General features: G+C 42.7%; 1 protein-coding gene and 1 long non-coding RNA gene across 3 annotated transcripts; one reads left to right on the top strand and one right to left on the bottom strand.

Annotated features, from left to right (window-relative positions):
• The first annotated feature begins 270 nt into the window (after positions 1 to 270).
• On the top strand, positions 271 to 19,466 carry LOC122324069. Of its 2 annotated transcripts, none has more exons than XR_006247100.1 (3): positions 271 to 394; positions 1,726 to 1,885; positions 16,653 to 19,466. It is a non-coding gene; the product is annotated as an uncharacterized LOC122324069 (long non-coding RNA). The 2 variants fall into 2 exon arrangements; XR_006247099.1 differs by lacking the exon at positions 16,653 to 19,466 and adding an exon at positions 2,218 to 6,533.
• Positions 13,909 to 16,560, bottom strand: edn2 (endothelin 2). Its single transcript, XM_043218258.1, has 5 exons — positions 16,292 to 16,560; positions 15,688 to 15,841; positions 15,486 to 15,599; positions 15,019 to 15,102; positions 13,909 to 14,933 (listed from the first exon to the last, which is right to left on the bottom strand). The coding sequence occupies exons 1-5, from the start codon at positions 16,350 to 16,352 to the stop codon at positions 14,846 to 14,848; spliced, it is 501 nt and encodes a 166-aa protein (XP_043074193.1). The 5' UTR covers positions 16,353 to 16,560; the 3' UTR covers positions 13,909 to 14,845.
• Positions 19,467 to 19,512: the final 46 nt, after the last annotated feature.

The following is a 19,512-nucleotide window of genomic DNA, read 5'->3' as shown; positions in this document are numbered from 1 at the left end:
TCTTTGAACGCGAGAATAAAAAACATTTTAAAATATGTTCAGATAGAAACAGCCGTTTTAAACTCAAATATATGAAACCAAATTTTGAGCAAAATTTTGACAGTCAATCAACTTGCTATAAATGACTTTTTAAGTTATCAAACACAGCATAAGTAGAGATAAAGTTGTTTTTCTGTGCGGTCGGCACAGAGCATCATTGTTGTAACATCGTCCTCGATGAGCAATATTTAATCTAGAGCGCAAACAACGAGTTGAACCGTCCCACACTCTCCTGTCCTCGCGGTCACGGGCTAATAATAGACCATCAGCGAAGACAGCTCTTGCTGGCGTTTCTAACCCGTTGAGATCACAGGAGGACGTGTCTTCAGGGACGTTGCCAGGCCGGTGGATGCAGGTTTGGATTGAATCTGATAAACGTGATCATGTGAGGTCTGTGCGAGGCCTCGAGGGGAACGTGAAGGAGCGAGGAGATGCAAGACGGCATGTAGCAAAACTTGAGGAGGGCACGTAGTTCATCTTATCACTATCACTTTGTTTTGTACGACATCTGAAATGTGCATATGGGCTGTGCTGCGGAAACCATGTTCCCCTTTTACGGACAAAACATGCTTTGAGAAAAGGAACACAGTCCCTTTATTTGCTGATTTATTTGGTCATTTTATTGCTGTATTGAAAATGAAACTATTTTAGCCAGCCGTTTCCTGGAAACTTTGTCATAATGTAAATATCTTCTCAGTCACCTCCTTTTTTAAGTGTTATTTTTAAATGCTAGAACAATAACTTTTAGTGACACTCACCGGACAAAATGCTAAAAAATGCACTTTCAGGTTTTTGTATAACCAAAATAACTGGAAGTGAAAGTCTCGCACGTCCAAGTGACAAAAGGCCATACTTTCGGTACAAATCCGGTCGAGAAGATTGAGGACAGAGACGGTGGTGTTGTTTCTAATGACTGCAGGTGTGTGTAATACGGTCAAGTATCTCCAGGTTCCTCGAATCCGAACCGTGCAGGAATCAGATAAGACCACGCTAGCGTTAAAAAACAAACTCACAATATCCCGTGGGCAGAAGAACCATGGGCACGGCCTGCTAAAGTGTGACAAATGTGCACATTCATACTGATCTGCATTGTTCGGCTCCTAGAGAGAAGATAACTAGGTTAGTCAACAGCGAGCTCAATTACGTCTTATCAGTTTAACGGTCATGGACAGATCATTTGGTCGTGTGCGCATAAATTCGGGTCGTGAATATGTATCTAGCAATCATTAACCTGCCTTGCAGCTGTTAAGAAGCAAAGCGAAAGATATTTGCTTGATGTCAGCGAATGTTAATGCTTTGTCAGTCACTAAATAATCAGACTCATATAAATAATTTAGCTGTAATTATTATGTAGCAACAGGAATGACAGATTTGGCCATTGGCATAACACCTGGAGCATGCTGTGTACTTGTACAATGTACTTGTTGTGTTCATAATGAACTGCTAAACACTTGTGGGTTAAGGTGTAAGGGGACGGGCCAATAGTGTAATTATAGATATAATTACATATTTATTACAGGTGTAATTACATATAGGTACTATTTTAAAACGTAAAATAAGTACATTCTAAGTACATAGTAGTTAAGGTCACCTAATATAAAGCGCGACCTGAAGTTCTTCCTTTTTGTCAGTAAGGTCATGGACATTTGTGATATTGAGCTAAGCTGTTATTTCATAATTTCACAGGGACATCATGTTTTTAAGCTCTGTGACGAACTGACCATCTGTCCAGGGAGTCCCCTCCCGATGACCCAAGATGCTGACGCAGACTCCAGCCCCCCGTGACCCTAAAGAGGATCAGCTTTTTGGGGAATGGATGGATGGATGGATGGGTCAGGTAGTTAAAGTAAGTCTAAAACACAGCTCCTAATCAGCCCCGTATGGCTTTTCAGAAGCAGTAAACGTGCTCTGTAGCTCACCCGGTACAACAGCATGTCCTGTGAATCATCGAATTCTAATAACGATCTAAAAATGCATGACTGCTTCAGAAAATGTATATTTTTATCGCATTTTAATTGCAGTGAAAAACAACCAAAAGCTTGAAAAGTCATATACTTTTGTTCATGAGCGCCATTATTTTCTAGACTGCTTTGATTCATATGCTAGTGAATGTTTAGTGATGATCTTTGGCTTGCTTGTGCATTAATAACTTCTGTGGGCTCCTTCCGGTTCATGCAGACCTTCTTCTTCGCTTGTTTTTGGATCCAGAAGTGCTGTACTGTTTCAGAAGATCCATAACAGTGCCCCCTACAGTAAGACAGTGACAACGCTTCCAGTGTCCAGAATAACTTGCCAGCGGTGGGAAAGTGTCGTGTCATAAATAGTGTCATAAAAAGACATAGTTTCATTAGGCCTAACTTTCTGAACCATTTATACAGTTCTCGAAAACCAAGACGTTTCTCAAAACAGTTATTACATTCCACCTTTTTGCGCAACATATTTTTTTTGCAAAACTCTACAAATGAAGACTCATTTTGCACAGGTTTAACCAAAAACAAACACACAATATAATTATCTCAAGCATCAAGAAATGAAAAATGTGAACATTCAGTAGCAAAAGTCAGTTTTTGTCTAATACAGTAGATAACATTCACTACATACCTGGTAAAAGCCTCTTTCTCTTCTTTATCTGCTATAGTAACCTATATTACACACTCGTCTCTCACTACCGGTGGCTCACACTAACAATTTTGCTAACTTTCGCACAATTTCCAACCTCCCTTTTCTCTCAAACATTTTAGAAAAAGTTGTTGCATCTCAGGTTTATTACCATCTTTCAAAAAAGAGTCAAAACCTTCAATCTGGTTTCCACCCTCTACATATTACAGTGACGGCCTTGGTAAAAGTACTTACTGTACTTGATCTAACCACGGCTTTCAATACGATCTCTCATCAAGTCCTCTAAGACAGACTACTCTCTGTATTACTGTATTACTCTTAGTTTCAGATCCTAATATCTATGATCGTACTCAATTTGTTTAGAAAATTTCAAATCATACATTTCACCTGTTATAGCTGGTGTTCCTCAAGGCTCTATTTTGGGCCCTGCCCTTGTCTTCTAAGCCAAATTCTTTCTTCTTTTCTCTTGGATTGCTTAGAAGAAATGAAACCCTTTTCATTTAATTTTCTTTAGTTGAATACTGACAAAACAGAAATTCTGCTCATTGGTACCAAATCTAATCTGTCAGAATCCATAGTCACTTTCAGTTGATAATTCCATAATGCTCATCTACTCAAGTCAAAAGTCAGAGTGTCGTAGTATCCTGAATTAATAATATTACTCAGTCTACGTATTTTCACTTAAGGAACATCAGCCACCTCCATCCATTCTCCAAATTCCACAGCTATTCTTGTACATTCTTCAAGCAATGTTTACTGTAACTCCTTTCTTTTTGGGCTAATTACTAGAACTTCTTCTATCGATCTCCGGTTCTCACCATCTTTACTGGCTGTCGTATTCATATTCATGGTTCTGTTGTTTGCTGTATTGTTCACTAGGTTTCATCTTTTAACTGTACGGTTTCCTTGAGTTCTCTGAAAAGCGCCTTTAAATAAAATGCATTATTATTATTATTATTATTATTATTTGGCAGGTTTGTGAATCATCTGAAGCCACAGTTTGACAAAAGATAACGTGCTTTGATTTTGACCATGAAAGTTTGAAGTTTGATGTGTAGTTTTGAGATTTTGTTTAGTTATGAGAAAATGGCGAGTTGTTTCATCAATTGTGTTAGCAATTTGAGCAATATTAGCAATATTGTTTATATCCCTCTACCTCCAAAGCGGCTCAGATCGGAGTATGTGAGTGGTGCCGAGTGGAAGCAGGGATGCGTGATTTTGCCTGGAGCAAGGACGAGATTTTTGAAAGTTGGTGCATCTGTGTTTTCTCTTGTCCTGAGATCACTCAGAGATAAAGGGTGTCAATAATCTTTGAATGAGGAAGGGAAATTGGTAACACTGGGCTTGTTGGAAAACGTTGCACTGTGGAAAAAGCCTTGTCTTGGTTTTAGGATAAAGCAAGCCACGCTTTTTGCGTCACTGTGAGTCATTTGACCTCTTGTTCCTGGTTCATGCCAGAGCAGAGCACCCTGATATGTAACTGTGACCCCTCTGCACTGTATGCTAATTCTGTCAACTTTCCTAGCCTTCAAGATGGGTATTTGCGTCCCTTTATGTCTGTCACATCATGGAAAACGATAACAAGTCGTTGGAGGAGAAAAACTGTTTTTTGAGCAGTGGAAAACAGGCCCAAATTTAGCAGATCTGACAGTCTGGAGATTGTCATATAGTCACACAGGAAAATGAAACAATGGCTTCCAGCAACTGAGGAATCTGGGTGTACCCAGCGGGATCTGGAGGGCGTTTCAGGACAACAGTTTAATGGAATAGAAACTCCAGGTCATCACATTGGTCTCAGATGTATCATGGTATGTTTACCTATTACCTAACAGTGGGTCAGGAGCAGGCAACAGTCAAAAATAATTAGATCACAACTCCGTCAGGAACGAGGGCGGAGGATGCAAGCATCTCCTGAATGAAAACAGCAGTTACTTTAAATCAGAATTTAATCATGTTTGCATTTGGGACCTTAAAGTGTGGATTTTTAGAAAATTACCTGTGAATGATAACATCCTGCAAAGTGCACCATGTATAAAGTCACTGTTTCTCAAAAGAAAGAGTAGACACTAAAAAAATGGAATTTGGAATTCATTGAGCAAATAAGGTAAAAATAAAATGAAAGACAGTGAAAGTGTTTTTTGACCTTGGCATAGAGACTATGAAGTCAGGCAATTCTATAGCCATAAGAACGTTTTGTTATTTACAGAATATGCTAATTACTATTCAAAGGTTTGGAGCTGTGTAGAATAGCGCTTGTTGTTTCTCTGTTATGTTTACACTGCACTGCATTGCGTAAAAAGACAATATTAAGTCATGATTATCTATTATTCCCTACCGGATGCAAAAAATGCCTAATTTGTAATGACTTTTACTGTTTTGGTGTCATAGTGCCACCAAACACTTGAGGTATTCAACCAATCACAATGCACTGAATAGCTGGCCAATCAGAGCACAGCTCACTTTTTATTAGAACAATGAGTTTTGTACCATGTATGTCGATTTTTGTTTTTATGTACATTATGCATCAATGCAACATGCTATTTTGAAAATTGAAATGAATAAATCTCTATCTAAATATTTGTAATTTAGCATTAGTAAGAATGAAGTTGCAATTTAGTGTTATTCAACAGTTTTGACTTTGAATGTCAGAAATATTAAACAGGCAAAAGTACTTTGCATGTGTTTTAGTATGTTGGTCAATATTATATTTTTATATCATTTATCAAACGTACAGTTAAGTTTCAGCAGGGGAGGTATGACACCTCAAGCACAAGCAAGTCCTTTCAAGTCAGCCAGTCAGACGCTGTCTATATCAAAGTTAAGAATTCATTACTAAGCGCGTGAAATGTGTAAATGAAAAATAAAAAAAAAAAAGCAATTAAGGTCGTCTGTTCTCAGAATGACTCCGTTCCGTCATTCCACATCGGTCACAGTTCATATATACGCAAACTACGGCGAACATGGAAAACCCCACAGCGTCTCCTGAGAGGAATGTCTGTCTTTGATGGCATGTGGAGATTTGTGTCTATTTTAGAAACGTGTGCTACTTGAAACAGAAGAGATTACAAGAAATCGTTTGGCGTTCTTTCTGGTAAAGCGTAATCTTAAATGTTGAATCTGGTGCCACCGATAGCTGAGGGGCAAGAGTTTTGAAAAATGATGTTACCATATTGTTGTGTTAGTGACGGTACAGTGACTGGGTAACATAGTCATCCGACACACGGAGAGGATTCCTGGGATAAATGCCATATTCTAATATATGGGCTCCTCAAAGAACTTTGTAGATAGTTATTTTAATAATCTAAAGAACTTTTTTTGCACTACAATCTTTTGTGGTTAAGTAAGGAACTCTAATATATACCTCAGTTGTATTTTTGCAAACATTTGTTAAGCATTTAAATATATTTCTAATTATGCATTTAATGAAGTTGCAGGTTAGTACATTCAAAGTCTATTTACTTTAAATGTAATACTGAGTAGCAAACTACAGTTACACACTACACAATAATGTTTTTGGAAATAAATAAATTATTAATGTCATGAATGAACGGTCTGAGGCGTGCGGGTCCATGTGCAGGCTTTTATTAAACGAAGGCATGGTCATAGCAGGCAGGCGTCAAACAGGGTAAACAGATATATAGGAGGCGAGGCAATCACAAAATCCAGAGACAGGCGGAGGTCAGGTCAGGCGGCAAACAATCAGAATATCCAAAGACAGGCATGGTCAAAACCAGGAGAACTAAGACTAAGGAAAACTCGGGAAACAACAACAGAACAGGCAAAACAATGCAACCTGCAGGTGAGTGGCTTGCTGCAGTTTTTATAGTCCAGGAACAGGAAGTTGTCGCAGAGGGAGTGGATGCAGATCACCCAGAGGTCAGGGCTCCCTCTGCTGGCTTGGTGACATAGCCCCCCTCCTAGGAGCGACTCCTGGCGCTCCACAAAACAAAACATAACTGTGAGCTTGGGAGGGGGTTCCGGGAGGGAGTCAACAAACTGAGACCAGGGAGGAAGAGACGGTGGGAGGAGCCAGGGTGAAGACGGGAGGAGTCCGGAGCGGGAGGCGATCCAGAGCCCAGCCATGATGGTCAGTGGTGGAGCCGAGCGGACGGAGGAGGAGCCATGGAGAGGTAACGATCATCAACCCCATGGAGCCGACCGACGGCGGCGGAGCAGGTGGTCGGGGAGACTGAGGCGGAGGCGGAGAGCCGAAGAGCCAGGGTGACACAGAGGCGCTGGAGGTCCTAGGCGATACCGCAGGCTTCGGCGACTGATGCGGAGACGGGGGACAAGAAGGACGCGGCGGAGCCAGAGCGACAGAGGACTGAGGTGGAGCCGGGGGAAGGGAGGAGCCTGACAGAGCCGGAGGGATGGAGGGACGAGGCGAAGCTGGAGGAGTGGAATCCTGAGGCAACGGATGGTCGACGACCGACCAAGGCGTAGCCGGAGAGACGATGGAGCCTGGTGAAGCTGGTGGATTGACGGAGCACGGTAGAGAGGAGGGAGCTAGGAGCCTAAGGGAAGCCGGCGGGTCTACAAGCCGAGGTGGAGTCTGAGACTCGGAGGCGGGACGGTGAAGCGAGGGATCCTTCACCCACGGCGGCGATGGAGACTGGCAGACCCGTGGCGAGGTCCAGGTGGAGGGCAGAGGATGAGTGCAGGGGCTGCTGGGATCCATTGACGACGTGTAGCAAGGGTGGGAGGGTGGGATAACTTGAGGCTTTGCACGAGGCGCGGGCGCTGGAGGCTTTGCACGAGGCGCGGGCGCTGGAGGCTTTGCACGAGGCGCGGGCGCTGGAGGCTTTGCACGAGGCGCGGGCGCTGGAGGCTTTGCACGAGGCGCGGGCGCTGGAGGCTTTGCACGAGGCGCGGGCGCTGGAGGCTTTTGCACGAGGCGCGGGCGCTGGAGGCTTTGCACGCAGGCGCGGGCACTGGAGGCTTTGCACGAGGCGCGGGCACTGGAGGCTTTGCACGAGGCGCGGGCACTGGAGGCTTTGCACGAGGCGCGGGCACTGGAGGCTTTGCACGAGGCGCGGGCACTGGAGGCTTTGCACGAGGCGCGGGCACTGGAGGCTTTGCTGGGCAGGCGGCATCCATCTTGGGAAGCGGCTCTGGGCAGGCGGCATCCATCTTGGGAAGCGGCTCTGGGCAGGCGGCATCCATCTTGGGAAGCGGCTCTGGGCAGGCGGCATCCATCTTGGGAAGCGGCTCTGGGCAGGCGGCATCCATCTTTGGAAGCGGCTCTGGGCAGGCGGCATCCATCTTTGGAAGCGGCTCTGGGCAGGCGGCATCCATCTTGGGAAGCGGCGCTGGGCAGGCGGCATCCATCTTGGGCAGCGGCTCGGGGAAGGCAGCCATCTTGGGCAGCGGCTCGGGGAAGGCGGCCATCTTGGGCAGCGGCTCGGGGAAGGCGGCCATCTTGGGCAGCGGCTCGGGAAGGCGGCCATCTTGGGCAGCGGCTCGGGGAAGGCGGCCATCTTGGGCAGCGGCTCGGGGAAGGCGGCCATCTTGGGCAGCGGCTCGGGGAAGGCGGACATTACTGGAGTTGATGTGTTGTCCTTCTCCTCCTCAACACCCAACGTGAAAGCTGACCCCACAGTCACTAAACCAAACTCAATAAACTGAGCAAGCGACTCACGTGGACCCTCGCGAACAAGTTTAGATTTGAGCGGCTGATGTACTCCCTCATGATACAACTCAATCAATAAACAGTCCGGTATGTCAGAGAGGTAAGCCATGTCCAAAAACTCTTGAGTATAATCCTCAATTGATCGAGTACCTTGCTTGAGGGCCAATAAACGTCTAGCAAGGGTCCTACCTGGCCATGGATCAGGTGAAAAGCCGCTGGATCCTGGTGTGAGGTTGCATTCTGTCATGAATGAACGGTCTGAGGCGTGCGGATCCATGTGCAGGCTTTTATTAAACGAAGGCATGGTCATAGCAGGCAGGCGTCAAACAGGGTAAACAGATATATAGGAGGCGAGGCAATCACAAAATCCAGAGACAGGCGGAGGTCAGGTCAGGCGGCAAACAATCAGAATATCCAAAGACAGGCACGGTCAAAACCAGGAGAACTAAGACTAAGGAAAACTCAGGAAACAACAACAGAACAGGCAAAACAATGCAACCTGCAGGTGAGTGGCTTGCTGCAGTTTTTATAGTCCAGGAACAGGAAGTTGTCGCAGAGGGAGTGGATGCAGATCACCCAGAGGTCAGGGCTCCCTCTGCTGGCTTGGTGACAATTAATAATAATAATCATAATAATTGACTTTAACTGACTTTCAGTTCTGACTTTTCTTGCGACTGTACGTATGTAGTATCCCAGAAAAATCTGACTTTATAATATTTGAACTTTTCTAATTTAAAAGCAGTTTAAAAAAGTTTAGAATTGTGAAAAATGTCAGAATTCCAAGAAAATTATGAAAAAAGGGATTGTGAGCTTTAAATTTGCAACTGTGAAAAAAACTTATTTTTGCAGCAAATAAATAGTCAGAATTGCAAAATATAAATTTACAATTGAAATAAAAATGGCAGAATTTTCAAAAAAAGGGAAAATCGCAAGGAAATAAATTCACAGTTGCGAGAAGAAAATTCGAATTTCAAGAAAAAAAGTCAAAATTCCGACTTTATATCAACTTTTGAGAAAAAAAAGTCAGAAGAGTGAACCTTTATTTTAAGGCCGAGAAAAACATCAAGTTATTGAATCAACTAAAACAGATCTTTTCATTCATTTTTTAATATTTACATTTACAGTTGATATTCTTATTTCTTTTTGCTCTTCTGGTTGTTTTATGGAGTTGCTGGTACAAAGGCGTGTAATGTTTTAAATGATCTTGAAAGTGTGACGTCAGCAAAGCCGTTTTATGACCGTTCATACCTTTGATCTTTTATGTAAATGGAAGCTGTTTATCTCTAATGCTATCTTTGGATTGCACGAGTCACTTGTGCTTGTGAGCGGACCGCTTCCGTGGAACCCTCCAGACAATAAATTCTATAAATAAAAGCTTTTTATTATCCTCTCATGCCTTTTCTGACCAGCATTATTCTACCTGCCTGTCATGGGAAATGCGTTATTTGCTGCAGAGCAACACCCTTAAAAGGTTCTACTGCTTACGTGGCTTACTATTAAGCGACTGCGGAACCATACAGAAATAACACCTAGAGAGTGAGTGTTTAGGTGTGTGTCTGTTTGATATCTCCTTGGTAACTAAACATTTCCCAAATACCGTATCTCAACAGAAATGTCTACAAACTGTTGACCTGAAATAAGAGTACAGTAGAGCCAAAATACATAACAGGCGTGCAACCAGCATGCATCGGCCTTAATTACATTAGATAATAGCGTTTAATGTACACTTCTAGTGTACTTTGATAAAATATACGGAAAAGAAGTCTTGCAACTGTGTTAACTAGTGGCATAGCTTTGCATCTGTTGTGGTTTGGAGGCATCTCTCTGAGCTTCTATAGTTGAGCATCTCTCAACTGTGTGTTTTGGTGAGAGAGTATTTCGTAGAAACACCAAGAAGGCAGAACAGTTGCTTCTGTTTTCTACAAAACACGTAATATTTCCCTGAGGAAACACTCTGTCACGTGACTCCATTCTTGGTCCAAGGAGACAATCGCCTCGGTATTCCTCTTTTTCGCAACCTGCATTAATAACTTCCCACACAAACAAGCGTGTTTGCTTCTGTCCGGCGCTCAGACCTGCCGTAGGAAACAACCGCATCTGCAGTCCACGGCTGTATCTTGGCGCACCTGCTCTCAGCAGACGTGACCGCCTGCATTCGCTCGCTGAGACTCCCGGCAGGTTCCAGAGGCACTGGGTTTCCCTTCATTCTCCGGTATGTGGATCGGGGTCAACGCTGATGGTTATCGCTGCCAGCTTTGAATGGGAAATTAAGATCGCTATCCAACGCAATTAAACCGACAGGCCTGACTGTTTACAGAGCCGGCTGAAGGTTGTTTATAAAAAAGGCCCGACTGTCTACAGAATGGGGAGTCTGTCTATCACTTTGGGCTATCTGCTGTACGTGTGCCACAACGCAGGAGTGACCGTGATCTACATCTTCAGCTGTTATTCTCAAATATGTCTCAAGTCTGGACATGATAGAGATAGCTGTTTCAAAACATATTCCTTATAAGACTCTTTTTTTGGGCCATACGCTGTATGTATCCTTCAAGGAGAATGCAACCCAAGAATGCACAGCAGTGAAATTGATTAAAAGCTGATTGCGTCTGTCACTGAATAATACGCAGTGTTTTCGAGAAGCCTGAAAGAAGTCCAGGGAGCACACACATTTTCTGGAAAACACACACTTTGATTTATTCCATTGCTTTTCAAGAAGGAGAAAATGGTAGCCTGAACAGCTTCGGCATGCGGTCTGTTCTTATCTGACTATCATCAGTTTGTAGCAGTTTAGTTTAGTCAAGTTCAGCATGGAGGACCTCAAGGCTCAGTACTAGGACCACTGCTTTTCACACTTAGACGTTACCCTTGAAAGATCTCATCAGGAAACCGATAATACTTTCAATTCGCACAATTAAAGGAATGCACGGCTAATATAAAATGCTTCTCTTGCTGAAACTGACAGCGAATTCATATAAAAACGCAGATAATCTTCTCAGCTGTTTAAAAGATTAAGGCAGTTTAATATTTCTATAAAAGATGACGCAGTTTTCTTTTTAAGTTTTACTTTTAACTGTCCCTTGGCAGATGACGGAAAGTGACTTACATATTTTGTCAAGTTCCTGCATTAATCGGGTAATCAAACCTGCGATTTTGCCATCGCTAACTCCTAGGGTTCATATTTACTAACAGCTTGCACCAATGCAAACCCCTTGTCGATGTTAAACAACTACTGTCAGGACATAGTGACAGTCTAGCAATCACAGGGCATGAACACGGTTATTTTTAATAGCTGACCTTATTGCATTCTGTATGCATTTGTAGGAGTTTTGTTTTTATTAAATCATTCAAACATTAAGGTTTGCCCCCAGTAATGCACTGTAATTGTGTCCAATTTACCGTGTCCTAAACCAATTTTTCCACGATGGAGACTTCATATTGAGACTTCATTTTACCCCTTTAGAGAACACTCTCAGAAATAAAGGTACAAAAGCTGTGACCTTTTTAAAAGCTACACTTTTGTACCTATTAGGTTCAAATGTGTACACTCGAGGTAATAATACCGTATGTACCTTTAATGAACAAAAACGGACCTTTTAGGTGCAAACACGTACCTTTTTAAAAAGGTACCACCCCAGTGACAGCTTTTGTACCTTTATTTCTGAGAGCGAAAACAACCCCTCAACGAGATTTGGCCAGATTTAGCTAAGCTCTGGGGAAAATTTGTCCCTAAAGTATAACACACACACACAAACATTTGTGCGATGAAAGAGAAGGAAGACTTTTAGCCTGCTGTGTTCCCTAGCCTGAAAAAAATTGAACAAATAAAATGTCTTCATAATGGATGCACGCTAACCTGCAGACATGCAAGCACCTGCATCCAGCACTAATGGCCTAAACAGCACAGAAAAATCTTAGAGAACACGAAGGAAAAGATTAAAACAAAGCACACAGTGTTATGACAACCACAACAATTTAGTCGTAATCAGTTTCCGTCCCAGCCACATTAGTTCCTCTCGCAGAGTGTTTTTCCATTGTTTTTTCCATTTTTTCTCCTGGCAGTTGGTCAACTGCGCGTCTGAAGGAATGCGGCGGGAATGTGCAGACGGCATCCTGTTTTCTCTTACGCTTAGTCAGCTGTTTACTCTCAGAGAGCTGTGCTTTCATCTCTGCTGAAGAAAGAAAGGGGGAGGTTGTTTCACCCTAACTGAGGCCTAGTTGCACATAACGGTGGAAAACATCTGCATTTCGATTTGTGGTCACGCTTTGTTTTGAGGTCCGACTGGCAACGTTAACAAACCATTAAATATGACTTTCGCCTCAATAAACTCATTTGCTGCTTATTAATAGTTAGTAAGGTAGTTGTTAAATGTAGGTATTGGGAAGGATTCGGGGTGCAGAATGTGATCATGTTGGACAAATACGTGCTTAATTACTATTAATAAATGGCTAATATTCTAGTAATAATCATGAATCATGACAAAAAAAGTGTTGGTCCCACTTTATAATAGGTGGCCCAAACTACTATGTACTTACATTTAAATTAATCATTTGGTACATACATGTTTTTACAGTGTGCTTATATTTTTTTAAATATCTATATGTAATTACATTTGTAACCTTTGTATATATATATATATATATATATATATATATATATATATATATATATATATATATATATATATATATATATATACACCATTCAGTGATTGACTAATTTGTAACAATCGATAACACTTTATTTTACGCTTACTCCTATTAGTTGCTTATTAACATGCATATCACTACAATATTAGCCATTTATTAATTAAGCACACATGAATGCCTCACTCTACATCTCTAATCCTATCCAACACTTAAAATTAACAACTGCCTTATTAACTATTAATAAGCAGCAAATTAAGAATTTATAGCGGGAACAGTCGTGGTTAATAGTTACCAAGTGTTACTTAAAAACATAGCAATTATGGTCAGTTTGATGCAAGGAATTCCAACCATACGTATATTACATAAGCCAAATCCCCGCATCACGAGGCGTTAAGGGACACCTCAAACGCTCCTTGGAATTTCAAAACTTGCACATGATAAGTAAACATTTGGACAGCTGGAGAGCGCGCACCTGAACAAGATAAAACACCGTCCCAGACGACTGCTTAATGAAGACATAACACAAACTGCCGACTTTTAAGACGAGTACGTTGTGCCCCCGTTTGGATGCACACTACTGCATTATCGCGGAGATCTTCAAGTTTGAAACACGACGTCTGCCGAGCAATAAAACGATAAGCAGGAGTTACGCGGGATACCCGAATATGTGCATCCGTAAATATTGTTATATGTAGGCGCGCATTCCATAAATTTACCTGAAGTGATCTTGCTGACAATTAAATTGCCATAATTTACACACACCCCAGAAAACACATAATAGAGCACTCCTAAAAGAGCCTTCCTAGTGGAAAGTGCATCGCTCGTACGTTTACAGCCCACGCTAGCGGATCGAACAAATGATGCATGAAATCACTGGCCATTATGGGATTGTGTTAGATTTGGGGTTTTTTCAAGTGTGTTGTACTGATGAGGTTTAACAAGCAATGGGACACCGGTCGAGCAGAGACTCGTTATTCAGTGGTATGCTGTTTATTAATGGAGGCAATAATACAAAAATACATTTCATGAAATAAATTAAATAAGTTAACAAACCGACAGCAGTTCGTAAGCGGTTCAAGTTTAAACATTCAAGTATCTGTGAGTAACTAATAGTCCTTTTCTTCACGAAAAGAAAACAAGAACAAGGTACAGCGAGAACAAAATGCATATATATTACAATAGTCACAACTCTGTACGTATGACTGAAGTAGTCATGAACGGGAAACTCTATACAGTGCTACGGTATTTCTAGAATCGAGCCGGCAGACAGCAGCAGCCGGGTTGTACTTTGAGAAAACAATAACAGCATTTTTGGCGAGCTTTCAGCTATTGAAACCTGCTGGTATCTGAACAGTAAAAACACTTCACTGAAAGTATGCAATAAATACTTCCGCCTTCACTGAAGGGAAAAAAATGAGGAAAAATTGAGGGAAGGAAGAGACGTGAAAAAAAAAACCAAACTGATAAACATTCCTCACTGCGCTTTTTTTTTGTTTTGTTTTTTTGAACATTTGGACGCTTTCGTGAGCAGCTGATCGAAGGAAGCGTCGGACCCATTCAGCGCCGAATGGATGAATAATAAATACATAAATAAATAAATAACCAAATTCAGCTCTGATACAGAGGAAAAGCTAATAAATAAAGGGTAATGGAAATAAAATATTCAGTTTATACAGTAAGTCTTTCATGCGGACGGTACGGGGTTTTTTCTTTCATCTTTCCCACACTGCGTATCTTCTCGGACGATACAACGAAACGCTGTTTGCAGTAGTTCTGCTCATTTCTCCGTCCTCTTCAGCTGAAGGAGCTTTGGGTCTCAGCGGTTCGGCTCGGTCCTGAGTCCAGTGAATCTCACGAGGCAGGTCCTCTTTTGTTCAGGCTCTCCATCACCTCATCTCTCTCTCTCCGGATCTAACTGATCAACAGATTCCTCAGCCTGGATTTCTTCTTGGTTGAAGCCGATCGTGAGGCTCTCACGAGGCCGTCTTCCATCGCCTTCCTGCAAATGGAAACGACACTTAACTCAGCCCCAGAGCGGGATACTTCACGTTCACCGAAGCCAAAGCAAGCGCCCAATGATTTACCTGAGAGACGACAGCAGATAACCGCCAGGTCTGTCGATGCGATTCGACTGCTGGGTCACGATCTCCATATCTGGATTTTCCGAACTGCCAATAAAATTTGAGAATAAGTTTAAACGCTGTATTCACTCGGCCGTTCAAAAGATGTCCAAACTAAATATTTCTATACGGTCTACTGCATTCATCGACCTGCTCTTGTGAAGAGATCGAAACGCAGGCCTAACGCCATCCTCGAACAACCGCAGGAATCTTTAAACTTGTCCAAAAATAGCTGCCTTTGACTTGGTGACTCATAACTGCTTCAGTCGTTAGACGCTTTCTCGCTCACTCCCTTATTTGCTTTCGTCATGCGAGCTAGCTAAACCCCCGCTACACAAGCCACCCTGATCTCTGCGGGTCACGCTCGGCTGGCTGCGGCATCCGCGGCAGACTCGTATCTGTCTGAGTTCATCTTCAGGGTGGAGACTCACCTGCTGTGACAGAAACCGGAGCAGGTCCGGTCAGAGGGGCTGGAGCACTCACAGCGGCCCGTGGAGCGCCGGCGACGGGACAGAGGGCTTCCCAGACCGAAAGGAGCGATCTTGCTGCGGAGAGGGTCAACGGAGAACTATTTTAGGGGGGGGGGCGTGTTATGGATCTAATTCATTTAATTCCAGAAAAAGAGGTACTCACTTCGGTGTGTTGACCCAGATGATGTCCAAATGGCAGAAATAGACGCACTCGTTGTCCGACCAGCTGCTGCAGGAGCAGCGTTTGGTGCGGACCCGTTTGAGAGCAGGTGGACTGCTTGATGCTTCAGGCTGATCCGGCAGTGGATTTCCAAACCCTAAAAAAAACACACTATGATTAAAGCTATGCACCAAATGTTTATCTGGCAACTTCATGTAGCAGCATCTTAACTCTATTAAAGTTTTATGACTGAATCAATATATACACAATAGCTCACAGCAGCAAAAGTGCTTTTATACTTGTATAAGTGTTATTACGCATCCACCTAATCTGACTCTACATAGATATGACGCTCTGTAATAACTACTGAACTTATCTGTGAAGATTATAAGGCACTATGATTTTCTTTGAGCGCGAACTTTTGGCAGATAGCCACCAGTTGGGTCAGGAGTACAAGACATGTATATAGAACAATATGAGCATTGTATGCGAACTGAAAAACTCTAATCCATACAATCTCATAGTCTGTCTTATTTCCAATATGCTTCTCTCTATGGCACAGAATTGAGTGAAACCACAGATGCTGTGGAAAGGTAAAGTGTCTTACCTTGCCGCAGCACACAGAGTGTAACTGAGATGAAGAGAGCGGTCTGCAGAGAGAAAGCCATTCTCTAGAGTTACTGTTAAATCCAGTTAAGTGAGGATGCACGGTTAGCGTCTGCAGTCCACCGAGCTCCAGAGAGACTGACAGGTGCTTGTGTTCAACTCAACCTGCCCGCCTTCATTTATCCTCCCCGAAGCTCCGCCCACCCGGCCGTTACACAACACCGAGTCCAGCCGGCCCTGTCTCCCGATTGGCTGCAGGCCGGACTGAGGTGAAGGGGAGAACGAAAGAAATGATGTCATGCGCTCTCCATGGACGGTGTCACAGAAACAGGAAAACTTTATTTTTTTTCCTCTTTCCGCAGGGGAGGCCGCGCTGCTGTCGGCGTCACAGGAGACGGTGTTTAATGGCATGTTTTGCATGTGTCCGGGGAAAGATTGCAGATTAGTGGAGAAACCCCCTCTGGAGGAAAAAGCAGGCCTGATAGTGTGTGTGTGTGTGTGTGTGTGTGTGTGTGTGTGCAGGATTTCCACTTAAGTCCAGGAGCACAGATTGTGGATACAGCACGGGCTGCAATGATGTAGCACTGATGTAAAGCTGAAAAAGTGCACATCAATCCCATATATTGCTATTTTGTAAGAGAATATGTTTAATGTGATCTCTTAAGTATGCCTGAATATATACAATATATAAGTATATATGTTTGCAGAAATATAATATAAATATAATAATCTTATCAAGTAGCACTACTATGCCGAGGTTATAGAACAGGGCGTTAATATGCGATATCCCACACCATATCAGATCAAATCAACGTCTGATCAATAGTATTTCCATTCTCGATATTGTTTTAACATATTCTAAAATGTCTCGACTGACATTTTTCTTAATGATAGGATGGAGGTCACCCACCGAATGAGATAACGTTCACACAATATGCAAACGACTCAAGAAAGCGCCTCACTGGAGATAATGTCAGCTTCATCTGTCCGCGGTTAATCGTATCAGCACACTCCAGCCAACCGATTCAAATATGCAAAATATTGTAACCTAGAGGAAGACGTTTTATTACGGGCCGCCTCTCACTTTAGAGAACTCTCGATAGAGAACACTTCATCACTGTTAACTACAGCCTTTCCCTCAATAACCGCTGCTTATTAAGAGTTAGTATTGGGTAGGATTAGGGATGCAGAATAAGGTCGTGTAGAACAGGACACTGTGTGCTTAATTAGTACTAATAACCGGCTAGTAATACGCATGCTAAGCAACTAGTTAAGAGAGCCTAAAATAAAGCGTTACCGTAGTTTTATCTGTGATCGTTAAAATGCGTGGAAGATACAGAACCAAGCCTGCATTGCTATGCATGTCTTTTTTCGGCGGGACTTTTTAGGTCGATGAATCGGTGATATTCACACAACATCTAAACAACATTTTTCCCCCTCTATGAACTGAGAAGAGTCCCTGCAGGGGGCAGGAAATGCCAAAGTGGTGTCACAGTCCACTGAACAATGGCACCTCGCGGATTATTTGCCCCGCTGAAGTCATGAAACAATAACTAAAGCAAGTGCGTGTTAAGTCTAGACGGATGAAGAGCGGCGGGTTTTCAGATGAATGGAGATTTGGGAGGATTACAACGACCCTTCTCGCAATTCGGTCTGAAGTAGGAGCCGATAAGAACGATTTTATTCCCCGAGACATACTGTAATATTGTGCTTGGTGATAAGGTAATGATTGCTCCGGTTACTGCGCTCCGCCTCAGACTCTCTCTGCGTTTCTCGTCATGATTTAACAATGCGCCCTTATCCATTTCCTCCCGCAGCGACTCGCTGCGGACGACAAACACAACCGAAAGCGCCTGTGGAATTCCTCACAGGAATGTGCTGCACCTTACGTGCTCCCTCAGACTTTCCTGACCAAAACCGGTCACTGAGACAGAGAGGACAACGAAGATCGCTTAACGATGCGGCGGGAATAATGAGGTCATCGCGGAAACTTCGCTTTGGAATTGAGGATTCCTCGGAGAGCCATGTTAAGACAACGCATTAGGGAGAATTCGTCCTTGTATGACAATGCAAAAAATCGTGGGAAGAAAGTCTTATATACTATGATAAACGCTCTCAGAAATAAAGCTGTCGCTGGTACTTAAAGTGTGCATATTTGAACCTATAGGAACAAAAGTGTACCTTTTTGAAAAGGCGCCGCCCCGGGGCCCCAGCTTTTGTACCTCTATTTCTGACAGTGTACAGTAAAAGTTAATGGGGCCCAATGGGGCTCTTGTGGACCCCGCTGAATTTGCAAAAAGACTTAATATAGTTTTTTTGTCCATATAAGAAAGTAAGTCAAATTTGGAACCATGTGATGGTAATTATTTTCATTTTCAGAGTGTTATTTTTGCCCTTTGTGATAAAGAAGCGTACTGCATAAGTACTAGTAGTGAGCTAGTAATAAATAAACTGTACTCGCAGAAACTTAAATGTTAATGAAATAAAAGGCAGCCGAGTTGAACTTAAAGCATGAACACATTCATGTTTCCTAATACACTTAAGTGCACTTTGTAGCAATGCACTTGCTAAAATACTTAAACGTTTCATTAAATATAAAGTTTCAATAGAAAGTATATTAGTTTACTCTAAATACCAGTAACTTTATATCAAAGATGATAGTTATAACATACTGTAATATAGTTTCCATTTATCACAATTAACATTACAATACACTTAAGTGTATTCTTTTGAAGAGCATTTTTCCCTTAAAGTAGGTTCTCTCTGTTCTCTCTCTTATACATATGTCTGCTATTTTGTGAATAATATATGAGTGATATAGTTTGCTGATATAATTCCAGGGTGTTGTGCGAGGTTGCTAATGCTGTAGGTGGTGTTTGGGTGCAGCAGGACGAGCGTAGTTTTGGTCATGTCACTAACCCTCCGTATGTGAGTAATACCTCCTTCTGCCGTCAGAAGCTGCTCACGCTGTTGTAGAACAGGTGAGAATGCATCCTTATCACAGGTGTTCAAAGAAATCCAAGCAATGACAAATACAATCACTTTCTTGGAATGTTGCAGAGATGATTCAGTTTTTGACAAATGTCTGAGAAGGGCAATGACGGTAGATGATAGTGCGGACACACGCACACACACACACACACACACACACACACACACACACACACAGAGACACACACATATACACACACACACACTCACAGAGACACACACATACACACA

This window comes from Puntigrus tetrazona, chromosome 19 (assembly GCF_018831695.1).
Source record: "Puntigrus tetrazona isolate hp1 chromosome 19, ASM1883169v1, whole genome shotgun sequence".
Taxonomy (NCBI): Eukaryota; Metazoa; Chordata; class Actinopteri; order Cypriniformes; family Cyprinidae; genus Puntigrus; species Puntigrus tetrazona.
The sequence above is the reverse complement of the archived record's forward strand: the minus strand, read 5'-3'. Positions and strand labels throughout refer to the sequence as shown.